Source organism: Geotrypetes seraphini, chromosome 1, assembly GCF_902459505.1.
Source record: "Geotrypetes seraphini chromosome 1, aGeoSer1.1, whole genome shotgun sequence".
In the NCBI taxonomy this organism is placed as follows: Eukaryota; Metazoa; Chordata; class Amphibia; order Gymnophiona; family Dermophiidae; genus Geotrypetes; species Geotrypetes seraphini.
In genome coordinates, this window is record NC_047084.1 from 512,734,752 (window position 1) to 512,752,162 (window position 17,411).

Sequence of the window (17,411 nt, forward strand, 5' to 3'; positions counted from 1 at the left end):
AACCTAGCTCTCCTCCTAGCTTTGTCACAGGAGTAACTAGAAAGAGCAGTAAGCCCCTATGCAGGAGAGCTGACCAGGTTGGCTCTGCGGAGTATGATAGCACTGACCTCCCTTACACCAATATTGATGAGACAGACAGCGACTGCCAGGGAGAGTTCAAGCCAAGCCTGCTATTGGATCTCATAAGACCTCAGGGGCCAGGAAACTACATCTCCCAGAAAGGCAGAGAACCAGCAAGAAGCTGTCACATGATCCATCACAGCTGCAGAGGGAGCTTTCTCCCTTCCCCCTCTTCAGAGCAGGGAGGGGTGATTTGGAACCTATTAGGCAGTTGAGACCCAGGGAGGGGGAGGGGCAGAGAAATTGTGAATGTGAGCCTGCAAGGCAGCACAACTCAGTTCCCCAGTTGAATGCTGAAGAACTGGGACGAGACTGGGAAATTATGGATATATCAGAAGGGTCTGAACCCACCAGAGAGAGACAGTCAAAAAGCTGGGAACCCATAGACACTGATATGCCAAGTATACCTAGTGAGAGGTTGGAAGCCATGGACACAAGCGAAGAGGTTGGAAGTATTGTGCTATTTTTTTTGATGCTTACCTGTTTTGTGCAGTTTTGTGACTAAGTTTATTTTGGGAGCAGAATTGTCTAACTTTCCAGAGCTAGGCTCTGAGGTATTCTCTCTCACTGCTTCTTGCTTTGTACTATTGGGACATTTGCAAACAGAGCAATTTTTGCTTGCTCTCCTGTCTTCACAGCTGGAAGTTAATTAACTACTGATAAGCTGCTGCAGGGAATGTCAGCCACGGAGGAGTTCTGTTTGGTATAATTCCCTAGCTGTTTGGTATAATTCCCAGAGTGTCAGCTTTGGGCTGTATACTTTGTGGTTTTGGAAAAGTCTTTTGGTCATGTAAACCAGAACCTTGTGTTTTGTTCTTTACTGCTCCTCCATAGAAAAAGAACATTGCTAAACTTACCACTATCCTTGAAAGGCTGGTGAAGAGGACTGAGTTACTGAGCCTGAAGTCCAGCCATAATTCTGGTTTTGTGTTTTCTTTACCTTTTTTTATTTGTGCTTGTGAAGCCAGTGTGGCCAGAACCGTCTGACCCAGGGTCAGAAATAAAAGTATATCTTTATTTTTGAAACTTGTTGAGTGTGTTGTGGTTTCCTTGCCTGCTTTTACTGTGGACATTTTACCTATTGGTTTTCACCCTAGGCCGATGCCTAGGTGGCCTGAAGGATTCCTTAGTTGGAGAAAACGCGCTGTGAGCAGTAACGGTTGCTGTGAACCCGGCTCGCTGCGGTGATCAGGAGCCCAGGTTGTGACAATATTCAGTAGTACTTCTAAGTTCCCTCCAGCACTCCACCGATTCCCTCACAGGTTTTCTGCTTCTGATGCACCTAAAAAAATTGTTATGAGTTTTTGCCTCTTTTACAAGTTTCTCTTCTTTTTTTTTCTTAGCTTTCTTTATCAATGTTTTGCATCTAACTTGCCAGTGCTTCTGTCTCTTCATTCAGATCCTGTTTCCATTCTTTAAAGGATTTTTTTGGCTCTAATAGCCTCTTTTTTACTTCACCTTTTAACCATGCCTGCTCTTGTTTCCTCTTCTTTCCACCTTTGCTGATACGTAGAATAGATCTGGTCTGGGCTTTTTAAATAACATCCACACCTGGTTTACAGTCCTAACCTTTGCAACTAATCGTTTTAGCTTTTTTTTTATTTTTTTTTATCATTTTCCTCTTTTATCCTCTTTCAAAATTAAATGACTCTACATAGGCCATTTTCAAAAATAAAAGATAGACATCTGTCAGTCTTGAAAATGGACATTTTTTCCTGCTGGGTTGATGCCAGCCTTAAGGAAAGCTTTTAGCATCCACACAACTGATGATAAGGATCTGACCAGGACAAAATGTGTCCCTCAATAAGCAAAGGAATAGCCGGGAGACCAATGATTGGAAAATCTGTTACTTCCAGAGTGTTTTGATCAGGGTGTATGTGGATCCCATAAGCTAAGGCTCACACAGAAGCGTAGTAAGGGGGTGGGGGCGCCGGCATCAGTCCTCCTCTCTGCCCCGCCGCTCCCTCCCTGCCCCCCCTACTACCACATGTGCACACCCCTTCCCTCGTACCTCTTCAAAACTCGCAGAGCGAGCAGCAACCCCAACCCGAGTCAGCCCTTCCTCCAACGTCACCTCCTGGACCTGTGCCTAAGAAGTGACATCAGAGAAAGAGCCAACACCGGAGCAAGCAGCAAGCCGGGGCCACTGTTCGCCCGCAAACGCCAAAGAGATACAGGGGAAAGGGTGTGCATGGCAGAAGGGGCGGGGAAGGAGCAGATTGGGGTGGCAGAGAAAAGGGCAGGGGAGGGGCATGTCCAGGGCAGGATTAAAGGGTAGGCCAAGTAGGCACGTGCCTTGGGCCCAAAGAGTTCAGGGGGGCCCAGAATACTGCCTGCTCTGATGACGTCAGTGTATCTGCCTCTGTGTCCAGCTTCAGACGACCAAGCATTGCTTCCTCCTGCCTTCTTCATTATTCAACGCAGCTGAACTCGCAGTCTTCAAAAGACCAAGGGCAGCGATTCCTACACGCTGTCTGCAACTGACCCAGAAGCCATTCCTCTGATGCTGGGATTTTGTATTAAAGGGAAGGCTTCTGGGTCAGCTATGGGCAGCTTGTAGGAACCACTGCCCATGGTCTTTTGAAGACTGCAAATTCGACTGCACTGAATAATGGAGAAGGAAGGACAAGGTGCTACTTGGACTTTTGGAGCTGGGGGGGATAGGAGGGCAGAGGCAGGGAGGGGATAGGGCCATGGAGAGGCAGGTCCAGGGGGCCCAGTATACTTGGGTGCCTAGGGCGCACTGAAGAATTAATCCTGCCCTAGGCATGTCTTGCCTAAAATGTCCAATCTCAGACTTAAATGTCCTTTCGAAAGTTCCTCTCATAGCGTGCAACTCAAAAAGGGGCAGGGCATGAGCAAGTCAAGAGTGTTCTAAAAACTTTCACACAGTTTTATAAAATGGCTAACCGATGAAAAAAAAAAAGGCAAGCGATGAAAACAAAAAAAGACTGTGGATAAAGATGTTCTGAATGATGATTTATTTGTCACTCTTCACAATAAAAACATATATGAATATGATAGTCCACATGTGTTGATCCTAACACCACTTATGTGCTGAAATGCAATGTTAAGGGGCAAATAACACAATATAAAGCCTTAGAGCAGCTTGATAACTTCCCTTCCTCCCCTCCCAAATCAGCCTAATATTATCTTGTTTGCTTCACAAATTTTCCATTTTCTAATTTTACTTCTAGTGAAAAAGCCAACTTAATTCAGGTCAAGATTGCTTTTCAGAAGGAAAAGGAGTTTTACAGAAAGCAGATTGATGAACAGCAGCAGGTACTAGCCCACAAAATTTTGTAGATATGGAATTTACATATTTTTGTAATTTGAAATTTATTCCAGTATAAAAAAAGTACTTGCAGACATAATAGTACGGTATATGTTGTGTCTGTTTTATAAAAACCTAAACTGACTCATATACATGTGGTTTAACTATTAATACAGTTTGAGAATAAAAATAGTTCAATAATAAATGAGAATAAAAATGTTCATCCCTCACCACTAATGTTATAATAATATTGGATCAACAAATGATATAAGCGAAAGAGATTCTTCAGTTTTTCTGGCCAGGCATGTACAAACAAATAGAATTATTCTGCCAATCCTGCCCAACTTGCCACTTGAGCAACCCTTCAAGGGTTCCACCCACCCCTCTTGTGCCTGTGCCGTTCGAAACCTCTTTCAAAAGAGTGGGTATAGACTTAATGGGACCCTTGCAAAATATGGAGTCGCTGGGGGAGACAGGCTATTTTTGTTCTTGAATGATCTTGTATCCTCTTGCTGTATTAAGTTTCTTGGTGATGTTCGATGTAAGCTTCCTTAGTTTGATATTGTGCGCTTGCTTGTATTATGCACCATGTCTGTTTCTCTTGTTGGCTCGTTAATAAAAATGATTAAAAAAAAAAAAAAAAAAGTACTACTCAGGGCAATAAAATACATTTTGGTCATTTTAGATTACATCACTCAATATCCAGAAGCTATTGCACAACACAACATGAAAGTCACTATAGACACTGCCTTATAGGAAGTCTTGTCTCAGATGGGAATCCAGGTGGAAATACTGACAGACCAAGGGACCACCTTTATGTCCAGGGTCATGAAGCAGATGTGTGCCATGTTAAAAGTAAAGATGGTATGGACATTTCTTTACCATCCACAGATGGATGGTCTGATGAAGCATCTTCAACAAATCCTCAGGAAGTTTGTGACAGAAGACCGGAAGGACTGGGATTCTCTCTTGCCCTACATGTTGTTTACCATATGAGAAGAACCCCAGGGTGTGACAGGATTTTCTCCATTTGAATTGTTGTATGGATGAAGACCAAGAGAAATCCTAGATGTGGTTTGAGAAACTTGGGAGGAGGAACTCAGCTGAGGTACACATCTGGTTGAGTTTGTATTCACCATGCAGAAGAAGCTGAAGAAGGCTGGGGAAGTGGCCAAGCTTTGTTTTGAAAACAAGTCTGAGCATACATTCAGAAAGCAGTGTTGAGAGTCTTCCAGCCGGGAGACTGAATCCTAGTTCTCCTGCCTTCAGCTGACAACAAACTGTTATGTAAGTGGCAAGGACCATATGAAATAATGGAGAAAACATGTCTGTTAATTACAAGGTATACCAACCAGACAAATGAGATAAGGCAAAGATATTCTACATCAGTCTATTAAAAAAGTGGATACCGATGACAGGCAATCTGAAGAAACACTTCCTGGTAGGACAGGTCTAGTGCCTTGGGTATTCAGTGGAAAGAAGGCAGGTTAAGCCACAGATCTGGAAAGTGGAAGCTATTACCCAGAGGTCAGTATCTCAAACCAAGACCCAAGCGTGAGCCTTCCTAGGGTTCGTTGGATACTACCAATGATTCATTCCAGAATTTGCTGAGAAGGCTGAGCCCCTAACTCACCTCCAACAAAAGAACACCCCAGAAAAAGTTTAGTGGTCATCAGAGCTGAATGTGGCATTCTGAACTCTAATATCAAACCACACTCTCAAAAAGTTCACAGCACAGTAAACATATAAATCATGCAAAACAAATGGGACTGTTTGGAAAATACTTATATTTTTGCTGGAAATGTAAATAGAAATAGAAACCTCTGGATGAACAACTCAAAAGGCTTTTACTATGAAAATTACCACAAGGTAGGAAAAAGCCTCAGATCCCCTCCTCTACCAAACCAACAACTAAAGTTGTGAACAAGTGGAGGCTAAGCAGGGTAAACTTAAATCACTGGCATAAAAAACCTCCTCGTTTAATTCTAAATGGACTGTGAAGACCGGCACAAGTTGTAGAAGTAGAAGGGAAGCTGGGAATATGATCCGCTTCAACCTGGATGCAGGGGAGAAACATCGGTCCAAAACGATGGCCATGGCGCTGAACTTCTGAAAAGGGAATTAGGAACAGATGAGACTCATGGTGGGGAAGAAGATTAAGAAAAGGATAAGCACTGTAAAAACACTAGAGCAAGCTTGGTTCCTTTTTAAGGACACAGCCACCGAGGCACAAAATCTATATATACTGCATACCAACAAAGGATCCAAGAGGAAAAAGAACAAAGAACCGGCGTGGATCACTGTAGTGGAGGAAGCGATCAGAGACAAGAAAACTTTGTTTAAGGAATGGAAAAGATCAAAAACGGATGAAAACTGGAATAAGCACAAACAACATCAACGCAGGTGCCATAAGGCAGTAAAAGAGGCCAAAAGAGACTACGAGGAAAAAATAGCCAAGGAAGCGAAAAACTTCAAGCCATTCTTTTAATATATTAAGGGGAAACGACTCACGAAGGAAGCAGTGGGGCCGTTGGATGACCGTGGAATAAAGGGAGTGCTAAAGGAGGACAAAGAAATCGCCGACAAACTGAACACATTTTTTGCATCTGTATTTACTGTATATACACAGCATACCGGAACCCATCAGGCTATATGCTGGAAACGAAGACAGGAAACCCACAGGGTTGATGGTCAGTCTAGAAGAGGTATGCAAGCAGATTGATAGGCTTAAGAGATAAATCCCCGGGACCGGATGGCATCCATCCAAGGGTCATCAAGGAACTGAAAGGGGCTATAGCTGAACTGCTTCAGCTAATAGCCAATCTGTCAATCAAATCAGGAAAGATTCCGGAAGACTGGAAGGTGGCGAACATTATGCCGATCTTCAAAAAAGGTTTGAGGGGAGATCTGGGAAACTACAGACCGGTGAGTCTGACCTCGGTATCGGGAAAGATGGTAGAGGCGCTGATAAAGGACTGCATCATTGATCACCTTGACGGACACGATCTAATGAGAATCAGCCAGCACGGTTTCAGTAAAGGCAGATCTTGCTTGACGAACATGCTGCACTTCTTCGAGGGAGTAAACAGGTGGCTAGACATTTTCAAAGCTCGACAAAGCTCCACATGAACGACTACTTTGGAAAATTGCATACCATGGAATTGAGGGTGAAATACTCATGTGGATTAAAAACTGGCTACCTTTGGTGATAGAGGATGGAGGAGTAGGAAACAGCCTGAAGCATATGATCACCATATTGGTGATTTTGAAATGGTGGATGTGAGCCTCGAAGGGGAAACACCAGAAGAGGAAAATTTCCCAGACCATGCAATGCAGTGGGAGGATTCAGCAACTCTGGTGCTTGAAGAAGCCGAGAGTATGGAACTGTAACCTCTGTTCCATACAGGTCAGAAACAGGCTTTCAAGTTTAAGCAGCAGTGCTTGTGTCTTTTTGTTTTCCATGCTGCTTAAGAAATAAAAGTGTTTGTTCCCTTTTCTTGTTTGCTTGAGAGGTTGGAAGCCAGGCAACATTTAGGTGTTTTGATAAAAGATTAAAGTTTGCTCAAGTGATTAAGAGCTAGGTTCACTAAGCTCACCAATCGTTAGCTGACCAGTTGTGAGCGTTTGCCAACCCGATCGTTCCTCAACCCGATTCACTACACTGCTGTGCAAATGAGGGGAAATGGCATGCAAAGTAGGAGGTCGTCGATTCACTAAACAGAAAAAGAAACACTGATTGGGTTTGCTGATCCAAAAGTAAGCGACTGCTGAGGACCAGTCGCTTACTGTCCCTGTGGACTCTCCTGCCCTCTAAACTGTCAAATATCTTTAAAACCACAGGCTCACAATGCACTTTTGCAAGCCTGTAGTTTTAACCTGACATTTGCTCCCATGCCCTGCATCGATGCCCGCTGTTTCCAAATTATGGCAGAGGGATTCCCACTCCCTCCTGCCATTGGGTCAACTCTTCCCGCAAAAAAACCCCCAACCAAACAGCAGAAAGGATTCAGACTCTCTCCTGCCACTGGCCACACCCTCCCCGTTCCCGTTCCCTTCCCCACCCCCTCCCTGTGCCTGTAATGGAGCAGAAGGGGTGCTCAGTCCTTCCTGCTCCAATGCCTCCTGTGACACGTCTGAGGCCTTAGGCCCTGCCCCGGTGCATCATGTGATGCCTAAGGCCCCAATTGGCTCGTCTATTCTTTAAAGCTGGGAATGTTGAATTTTTTGGAAGTAAAATAGCTGTTTTTCCAGATTTCTCTAAGTGGACACAATTTCATCAGAAAAAATTCTTAATGCTACGTCAATTTGTATTAAGTTTAGGAGCTACCTTTCAGCTGCGCTTTCCTTGTAAATGTTGTATTAATTACCAATCCAACAGATATCTTTTCTACAAACATGATCAATTACAGTTTTTCTTGGAGGGCAAAGCTGCTTTAGTAGCCCCAGAGAGGTCCACTGATATCACTACCCAGATTATGTAGTTGAATACAACCGTCTTGCTCCTTAATTTTGAATATAATGATATGTTTTCCTTTTCCTTGGAGAGCAACTACCCTTGTAGTGCTTGATTCTCTCTCCTTAAGTTGTGGACTGTCTGCATAGTACATTTATGTTAAATATTATATGTATTATTTCCTTATTGGATATTGTTATCAAAGCATGTTTGTTCTTTTATGTAAATAAAAGATAAATAATTTAAAAAAAGCCACCTGATCTCTAGTACCTCCTACCACCAGGGTTTTCTTAAGTCTAGTCTGTGCTAACTACCTGCCAAACACAGAAAGAGGCTCTTTTACTTAATGTGGGAAAAATGACCTAACGCAAGACTTAACTCATTTTATGGTAATTTTGCCAATTGTGCATATTAACAATGTGTATAATAAAGGCCTGATTCTATGTATGTCGCCTAAATATTGGCACTGACTTGTACTCCACTAAGCACTGGTAGCATTGCCTAAGCAGTATTAAGCATCATAACTTTTAGGCACACCATATTTATGCTAGGGTTTTCTTTTCCTAAATGTCTGCACCTAAATTAGGCATGCAACAATGCCTAAGTCAAAAACAGATGCCTAAGTCAAAAACATGCCCAAGCCACTTTTTGCTATGTGCTTTGAACCAGATGCCTCCATTCAATTGTGGCCAATTAACAGCAATTATGAGGTGTTAATTGCCAATTATAGATGTCAATTTATCCTATTAATCAATTAAGTTAGGTGCCTACATCGGCTAGGTGCGCTGATGTTGGCACTTAACATTAGGTAGACTTTATAGAATTTGGGGAGAACTAAATAGTGCACAGCCAGAAAATGAAATAACTGAAAAGTGCCACATTTATAGCTGCATTAGAAATAGACTTAGGGCCTGATTCTTTATAGGATGCCCAGTCTCAGAAGTCGCCTATGCATGGCCTTAGGCCCCCTCCCCAGTGCATCCCAGGATGCAACAGGAAGGGGAAGGCCCAGCATTCTGAAGAGGCAAGCCTGCCAGCTGGAGGGAGTAGGCATCCCTCTGGCCAGCCTTGCTGAAAAAGGTCCAGGGGGGGTCCGGGTAGGCTTTGGAGGGTGGGGGGATTGGGGTTTGGGGCAGTGTCAAGGGGGGGTTGGGGGTTCAGGTGTTTGGGGGTGCTGGCAGGAGGGAGTGGGCATTCTTCCTGCCCGGGGTTGATTCGGGGGTGGCAGCAGGAGGGATTGGGCATCCCTCCTTTTGGGAAGGTTTGCAGGGGCGGGGTTTACCTGCTGCCATCGCTGAGGCAGCAATGGCAGCTAAGACTGGCAGCTAAGACTGGCAGCCTTTAGAGAATCACCCCCAAGTGTGATTCTATAAACTGTGCATAACTTTGGAGGCATTTTATAGAATCATGCTAAGCACCATCCTTTTTGGTGCCGATATTTTATGTGTTGTATAGAATATGGCCCTTAATACTTCAAGAGAAAGAAGTGGGTGCATCTGCGCTAATTGTTCAAGTCACAGCATGCAGTAAATACTGTATGCTAACAGTGTTTTTAACTCCCATTCTTCACCATAACCCACCCTGTTCCCACCCCTTAACATGGCATGCAGATAGCATGCAAACTAATATATATTGTCATGCCAGTGTGGTAACAGTTATTGAACTGGTATGCTAATAGTGAGTGTTCACTATTTTGCACTATAATAAAAAGGGCCTTCATAAATAAATTTCAATTATTATGGCTACCATGAAAAACCTGACCAGTTGGGTGTGTCCCAAAGACTGAGTTGATACCTCTTGATTTGTAGGAATCTTATAGACAGTTAAAAAATTCTATACTTTCTGAAAATATTTGTGTTTTAGGAGATCCAAGAAATGCTAGAAAAACACAAGGCTCAAAATGAATCCTGGCTCAAAGCTAGGGCAGACGAGAATGACAAGGAAAGAAAGAAAATCTGTAAACTAAGGGTAATCATTTTTCATCTACTTGACAACATCTTGTCAACTACTCAGTGTGTATAATTTAGAAGGTTTATCACATGTCTTTTTTTCACTGTCATATCAAGAATAAAATACAGTTTCTTTCATGATTTTCTTCAACTTTATATAATATGCACTCCTTGTCAAATGATTAAAAATGTAATGTCTATTTGACATTATATTTTAAATTATTGTTAACAGATCTATTGTTTCTTGATGGCACTTTTCTAATTACAGGTACAATCTTAAGTCAGGTTGCATCGAAGATTATTTGGAAGCTAGTATATTAAAACAGAAACTGTCAATATTCAGTTCGGATGGACAGTGGACTTTATTTTTTCTTTAATGCCAGTATCGGAATTTTAAAAAACAGTTATTTTCAGTATCCCTATCCTCTGAATTCTTTAGTTATGCATCCAAATTTCCAACTTGCAGACAGATTTGGGCACATAAGTTATAAAATTGTGCCAGTTGCGTACCTAACTTCCCCCCCCCCCTTTACAAAGCCACGTTAGGCTTTTTTATTGACGGCCATGGCGGTATTAGCTCCGACGCTCATAGGAAATCTATAAGCATCAGAGCTAATACCACCGCAGCTGACAATAAAAAAAAGCACGATGCAACTTTGTAAAAGGAGGTTTGTAGCATGGCCTGCGTGCTGAATGCTCTGTGATGGTCCGATGCTCATAGGAACTCTATGATCATCGGAGTAGCGCAGAGCATTCAGTGCACTGGCCAGCGCTAAAATCCTCGTGCACGATTTTGTAATGGGGGTAAATTTGGTGCCAATTGGCCTTAAGTACCAATAATAGCCCTTAAATGTCACTAATTGATGCTAATTGGCACTATTTTCTAGTTAAACACATAATAGCACTTGGATGCTATCCTATAAACTTACCCTCAAATTCTATAAAGTCCACCTAAATTAGGAGCCCAGGGGTAGGTAATTCCAGTCCTCAGGTCAGGTTTTTTTTTTTGGGGGGGGGGGTTACCACCTTTGGGAGAATTTAGCATAAGGAGGGAATTGAACAGTTTAAGACAGTGTTCTTCAACCACCGGTCCACAGAAATTTCCTGCCGGTCCACAAGGCCAGCACGTGCATAAGGCCCAAAACAGTGTGATCGATGTGGCGTTATCTTAGAGCCAGCTCCCTCTTCCTAACTGATTCAGTGCACAAAGCCACGGGCAGTGGCTCCTACGGGCATCCTGCGCCTGAACCAGAAGCCTTCTCTCTGATGTTGCAACGTCAGAGGGAAGGCTTCCAGATGAGGCACGGGACGTGCAAGGTGCAATTAATACTATTATGGGGGCGGGGTCTGGGGTGGAAATTGGGTAGAGATGGGCGGGGTCTGGCCCACCACTTAGCCCCGTGTTCTTCAGCCGCCGGTCCACGGACCGATGCCAGTCAACAGAATCATTCTTTTTTTCTGCCGGTCCATAGGTGTAAAAAGGTTGAAAAACACTGGTTTAAGATATACTTAAATATATCTAGATTCTTTCCATTGTTATGAAGCTGCTATGGTCTGTCCCATTCTGAAGAAATTTCTTGATTCTCGTGCAATTTCTATCACCCTATTTCCCTTCTTCCATTCCTATCTAAGTTCTTAGAGCATGCAAATATACCAAATTCCTTTTCTTTCTAGCGTGCTTCTAATCCATTTCCATCTGCTTCTCATCCCGCTCTGTCTGCTGCAGTGGTCTTCATTCATTTTTATGCTGGGACTACTTTGGATGCTAATGATCTGAAGGAGAGCCACTGAGAGTCTTTTAACCCCACCAGCCCACCTTCAAACTTAATTGGGAAAGGGAGGGTATCCTTAAGAACATAAGAAGTTGCCTCTGCTGAGGCAGACCAGAGGTCCATCTCGCCCAGCGGTCCACTCCCGCGGCGGCCCATCAGGCCCACTGCCTGAACAGTGGTCTCTAACTAATTTTATAAATTACCTCTAATCCTATCCCTATAACCTTACCTCTACTCCTATCTGTACCCCTCAATCCCTTTGTCCTCCAGGTACCTGTCCAGACTTTCTTTGAAGCCCTGTAGCGTGCTTCTGCTTATCACATCCTCCGGCAGCGCGTTCCATGTATCCACCACCCTCTGGGTGAAAAAGAACTTCCTGGCAGTTGTTCTAAACCTTCCCCCTTTCAATTTCTCTGAGTGCCCCCTTGTACTTGTGGTTCCCCATAGCTTGAAAAATCTGTCCCTGTCCACTTTTTCTATGCCCTTCATGATCTTTAAGGTTTCTATCATGTCTCCCCTGAGTCGTCGCTTTTCCAGGGAGAAAAGCCCCAGCTTTTTCAGTCTGTCAGTATATGAGAGGTCCCCCATACCCTTTATCAGCTTAGTTGCTCTTCTCTGGACTCTCTCAAGTACCGCCATGTCCTTCTTGAGGTACGGCGACCAGTACTGGACACAGTACTCCAGGTGCAGGCGCACCATTGCACGATACAGTGGCAGGATGACTTCCTTTGTCCTGGTCGTGATACCTTTCTTAATGACACCCAACATTTTGTTCGCTTTCCTTGAGGCTGTGGCGCACTGTGCCGAAGCCTTCAATGTTGTGTCTACCATCACTCCCAGGTCTCTTTCAAGGTTGCTCACCCCTAGCGGAGATCCCCCCATCTTGTAAGTGAACATCGGGTTCTTTTTCCCAACATGCATGACCTTGCATTTCCCTACGTTGAAGCTCATTTGCCACTTTTTGGCCCACTCTTCCAGCGTTCTCAGATCTTTTTGGAGGTCTTCGCAGTCCTCCATGGTTTTGACCCTGCTGTATAGTTTAGTGTCATCTGCAAATTTAATAACCTCACATCTTGTTCCCGCCTCCAGGTCATTAATAAATATATTGAACAGGAGCGGTCCCAGCACCGACCCCTGTGGAACTCCGCTCGTGACCCATTTCCAATCTGAGTAATGGCCCTTTACTCCAACCCTCTGTTTCCTGTCCGCCAGCCAGTTTTTGATCCATTGATGGACCACCCCTTGCACCCCGTGGTTCCATAGCTTCCGTAGCAGTCTTTCGTGTGGTACCTTGTTGAAGGCTTTTTGGAAGTCAAGGTAAATGATGTCTATGGATTCCCCTCTATCCACCTGGCTGTTTACCCCCTCAAAGAAGTATAATAAGTTCGTGAGGCATGACCTGCCCTTGCAGAAGCCATGCTGGCTCGACTTTAGCTGCCCAGTGTTTTCGATGTGTTCCCAGATGCTGTCTTAAGCTTGTGAGCATTTCCAAATGCATTCTCTTTTGTCTTTTGAGAAATACTTTGTCCTTCAATCATGCACATTTTCCCCTGTCTATTTTCTCTTTTATGTCCTTAGCCTGGGTAGAGAGGCAAAATAGCAGGACAAAAAAATACCAAAAGGAAACAGAAAAACAATGGGGGCCTGCACTAGAGGTCTTTTGGGGCTACCACTGGCCCCCGGGCTTTGCATTGAAGATCACTGTTCTGCTGATATAATTGTTGTTCACTTAACTAATGATCTGCTTCTTGTCTTTTTAGCTCTTCTACCATTCTAATCCTGCCCAAGTTCCCAACCTGCCCTCTAACACTGCAAACTACAGTAGAATTTTGTTCCTTCTAAAACCTGAATTACCACCTGGGTCAGGAGAAAGAAAGAGAATGTTCAGAAAGTGGAGTGAGATGAAGAAGAGCTTAGAATAAATTATCTATGTCTGTACAACTCCCATGTTCTTCTTCAAGGGCCTATTATTTGTTCCAAGACCCTCTCTTTGTGATTACTGAGGAATGGAGCATCACAAAACCAAAGATTTAGAGATTTAAACAACTATAAATTTGGATATGTGCAGCAGGAGTTTTATGTATTTACAGAAATTGTAGCCTGATTCTTTATGAATTCAAATTTTCTATTGCCTATTGTGCTCAATCTAAGTTTCTGTTTCTGTAGGAGGAACTTCTCAAAGATCAGAAAAAACTGAGGGAAGAGCAACAGAGTACAGAAAAGCGCAATCAGCAGTTGATTTCCATTATGCAACAGTTCAAAGGAATATGATAATGACTGAAGAACATGTGACTAATGCATAGTCCATTACACAAGTTTCAAGTTTAATAAAAATTTGATTGATTGCCTATCTTAATTCTAGGCGATATACAATAATATTATAATATTTAAAAATGGGGCATTATAAATTAAAAATATTCAACAAAAAAAGTTAATTACAAAGACTGAAACATGAAGTATATGGAAAAAAGACATTTCTACTATGCAAGCATCTTGTTTCAGTATGCCAAATACAGTAGACTTTCTGTTAACCAGAACTCTCAAGCAAACAGTAAAAAGAATCAAAAAAATACTGTAATACTTTAAATAAAAATGAAAATAAAATAAATTTCTGGCAGAAATTTAAGTGTAAGCTTGACATGCCACACTTGAATATGCTCACGCTTTGCTTACTACGTGTCGGGTAGTATGTCTGGAATAGTTATAGTATGGCATAGTATGGGATATAGTATTAGTTAGGCTTATTTTTAATAGTAACTCTCAAGCAACCAGAAACTATATCTAGCATCTATTAATCACCATAGGTGCCGCTTAACCTAGAATCTACTGTATTAGCCTGATGAATATTTGGGTCTCTCCTCTCCTACCTATATTCTAAATGCTACACACATACACAGAGTTATTGATAAACTGATAAACCTTATTTGGAAGGGCCTGACAGTTTCTAACTGAGCATGACAGTTTCTAACTAAGCATCTGACCTACTGAATTTTCACATTTATGCAGTGGAATCTACCTGTGAGCTACTTATATGGAGATGTAATATTAATAATATTAATATAAGAGCTAGACCACTTTAATTGTTGCTGACATGCATCTCTGAAACATACATTCCTTATATCAATATTGCTAGCACAAGAAACACCAGCCACACAGAATGACATTATCCAACCAATCAGCTGCTGCAAGATATATGAAAGAAACAGAAATCATCAAGATAAGAATGCTGAAACTCTCAGGCCTGAATTCTCCCCTGTTCTCTAATAAACAAACCTTTTTTTTTTCCAAATTCTCTTTCGAACTGTTTTTCTCTGACTTTAACTATAATAAATAAATTCTTTATTCAATTTTCAAACTACAGAAGTGCACAATAATTAATACACTTACATATAATATTAATTTAAAGCACATTAAACTTACAATAATTTATAAAAAGGAAAATTATTTCCCCCTCAACCTTCCACCTATTAAACAATAAATAAATACCTTCAAGAACAATCAATACATACCCTTTAAACCAAATCTAAAACATACCCCCTCCCACCCTGGATGTGTATGTTTAAAGAGACATCTAAAGAGATCAATCCTTACAGTATTTAGTTAACGGTTCCCATACATCTATCAATTTCTTGTAATTTCCCTGCTGAATGGCCATAAACCGCTCCATTTTAAAAATATAACAAAGGGATTCCCACCAGAATGTGTAATTTAGTCTATCCCAATTTTTAAAAATAAGCTGTATGGCAACCCCTGTCAATATAAAGAGAAGTTTGTTACTTCTCACAGATAGTTGACTCTTTGCTCTCATAAATGTACCAAATAAAATGGTATCATATGATAGTGCCACTGGATTCTCCAATAAATTATTAACTTGATCCCAAATAGATCTCCAAAATTTCAGTATCAAGGGACAATAGTATAACAAATGGTCCAACGTCCCAGGTTCGAGATGACAGTGCCAGCATCTATTAGATTTGGAACTATCTACTTTATGTAAATGAACTGGGGTCCAAAAAGCTCTATGTAATAAGAAAAAAACATGATTGTCTCATAGATGCAGACACTGTACATTTCATCCTCCAAGTCCAAATTCGTGGACATTGAGATGCAGTAATCTGTTGCTTTATCTCAATGCTCCAAATGTCACGAAGACCAGTTTTTGGTTTCTTATTCAAAAATCCAGATATTAATTTATACCACTGAATGGCTGGTGACCCAGGAAATCCACCTGGAAGCACAGGAACGGCAAACTATACTGATTTTTAAGATTTTTCCAGTCAGAGAACCCCTCCTGAATGGCCTGTTTCAACTGCAACCACCTATAACTTTGAGTTTTAGCAATACCAAATTTTTGTTGCAGTCGTGAAAACTCAAGCAGCTTTCCATCAGACTACATCGTCTAAAGTACGTATTCCCACCTTCATCCAATACTTCCAGATGACCTTAAACCCACCAATTTGAATTTTGGGGTTCAACCAAAGGGACTGACAATTGGATTTATGAATTGGAATATATGTTAAATTAGTAATAATTTTTAATGTTTTCCATGTGTCCATTAAAATTCTATTGTCCTTATACAGCATAGGCATCTTGATACTCAAAACGTGACATAATCTCAGTGGAGACAGGAGCTGCAATTCCAGCCATAACCAATCAGGAAGATTTTCCATGAACTCAGGGAGGATCCAATATATACCTTGATGCATTATATAGGCTTGATGGTACCTATAAAAGTTGGGAAAATTTACCCCACCCTCCACAATTGGTCTTTGTAAAGATACTAGAGCAACTTTCGCAGTTTTCCCCAGCCAAATAAATTTGGTGAGAATACTATTTAACTTTTTATAAAAGGACCCCTGAAAAAACACTAGTAACATACCCATTTGGTAGCAAACTATAGGCAAAATCATCATCTTAACCGTTTGTACTCTCCCCCCACCAAGATAGATGTAAAGGGTTGCATTGCTCACATATTTCTGTGAACTTCAGCAATAAAGATCTTTCATTTACTTTCATAGTTTCCTCCAACGTTTTATGAATCTAAATTCCTAAATACTTTATACCCTCCTCCTTCCAAAGAAAGGGGAATGAATTAAACAATCCTTTTAGGCAATGTACATTTAGTGGAAGAACTTCTGATTTACTCCAATTTATTGTATACCCTGAAAATTTCCCAAATCTATCAATCAGATCTAATAAATGTGGAATGGTAGTTTCAGGATTCCTCAAATTAAGCAAAATGTCATCTGCATACGCAGAGACTTTATATTCCCGACCTGCATAAGGAATACTCTGGATCTCCTTTGCCTGCTGAATAGCCAATAATAAGGGTTCAGACCGTTAACATTTAATGAAATTATTTTTAAGGACATTGTAAATAATTTACAATAACAATCATAGTAGATCCTTTCCCACCATAATACACCTTAAAAAATAAATCCCTATACACATCCAGGACACACTCCCTCCTATAACCCACCCTACCCCTTCCCCTAAAATAAATCATATAAACTTAGAAAGGAATTGAATAGGCACATAAAAACACACTCCCTCTGCCCCCCCCTTCATATTAAACACTATGGGCTCCTTTTATCAAGCTGTGGTAGGCAGTTAACGCACAGAATACCGCACATTCAACCGCCTGCCGCGCTAGTTGCTAACGCCTCCATTGATGAGGCGTTAGTTTTTTGGTGTGCCACGGGGGTTAGCGCGTGATGAAATGTCTGACGTGCTAACCCCGGTAGCGCACCTTGATAAAAGGAGCCCTATATCCCCATTTCTTTTCCAAATTAAATTAAACTAATTAAAGGTACAGCCTAATGGCCTCAATTCATTGCCAAAAA

General features: G+C 41.8%; 1 protein-coding gene across 3 annotated transcripts in view; it reads left to right on the forward strand.

The window, feature by feature from the left end:
* Window positions 1-14,819, forward strand: part of LOC117352255 (kelch domain-containing protein 3-like) — a 171,106-nt gene extending 156,287 nt beyond the window's left edge. For 2 of the 3 annotated variants that reach the window (XM_033928605.1, XM_033928614.1), the window contains exons 17-19: window positions 3,318-3,402; window positions 9,711-9,815; window positions 13,735-14,816. In XM_033928605.1, coding sequence (XP_033784496.1) covers window positions 3,318-3,402; window positions 9,711-9,815; window positions 13,735-13,839 — 295 coding nt within the window. In that variant the 3' untranslated portion in view covers window positions 13,840-14,816. Of the gene's footprint in view, window positions 1-3,317; window positions 3,403-9,710; window positions 9,816-13,734 lie in introns of all 3 variants that reach the window. The other variant, XM_033928622.1, reaches the window with a different exon arrangement.
* The last annotated feature ends 2,592 nt before the right edge of the window (window positions 14,820-17,411 follow it).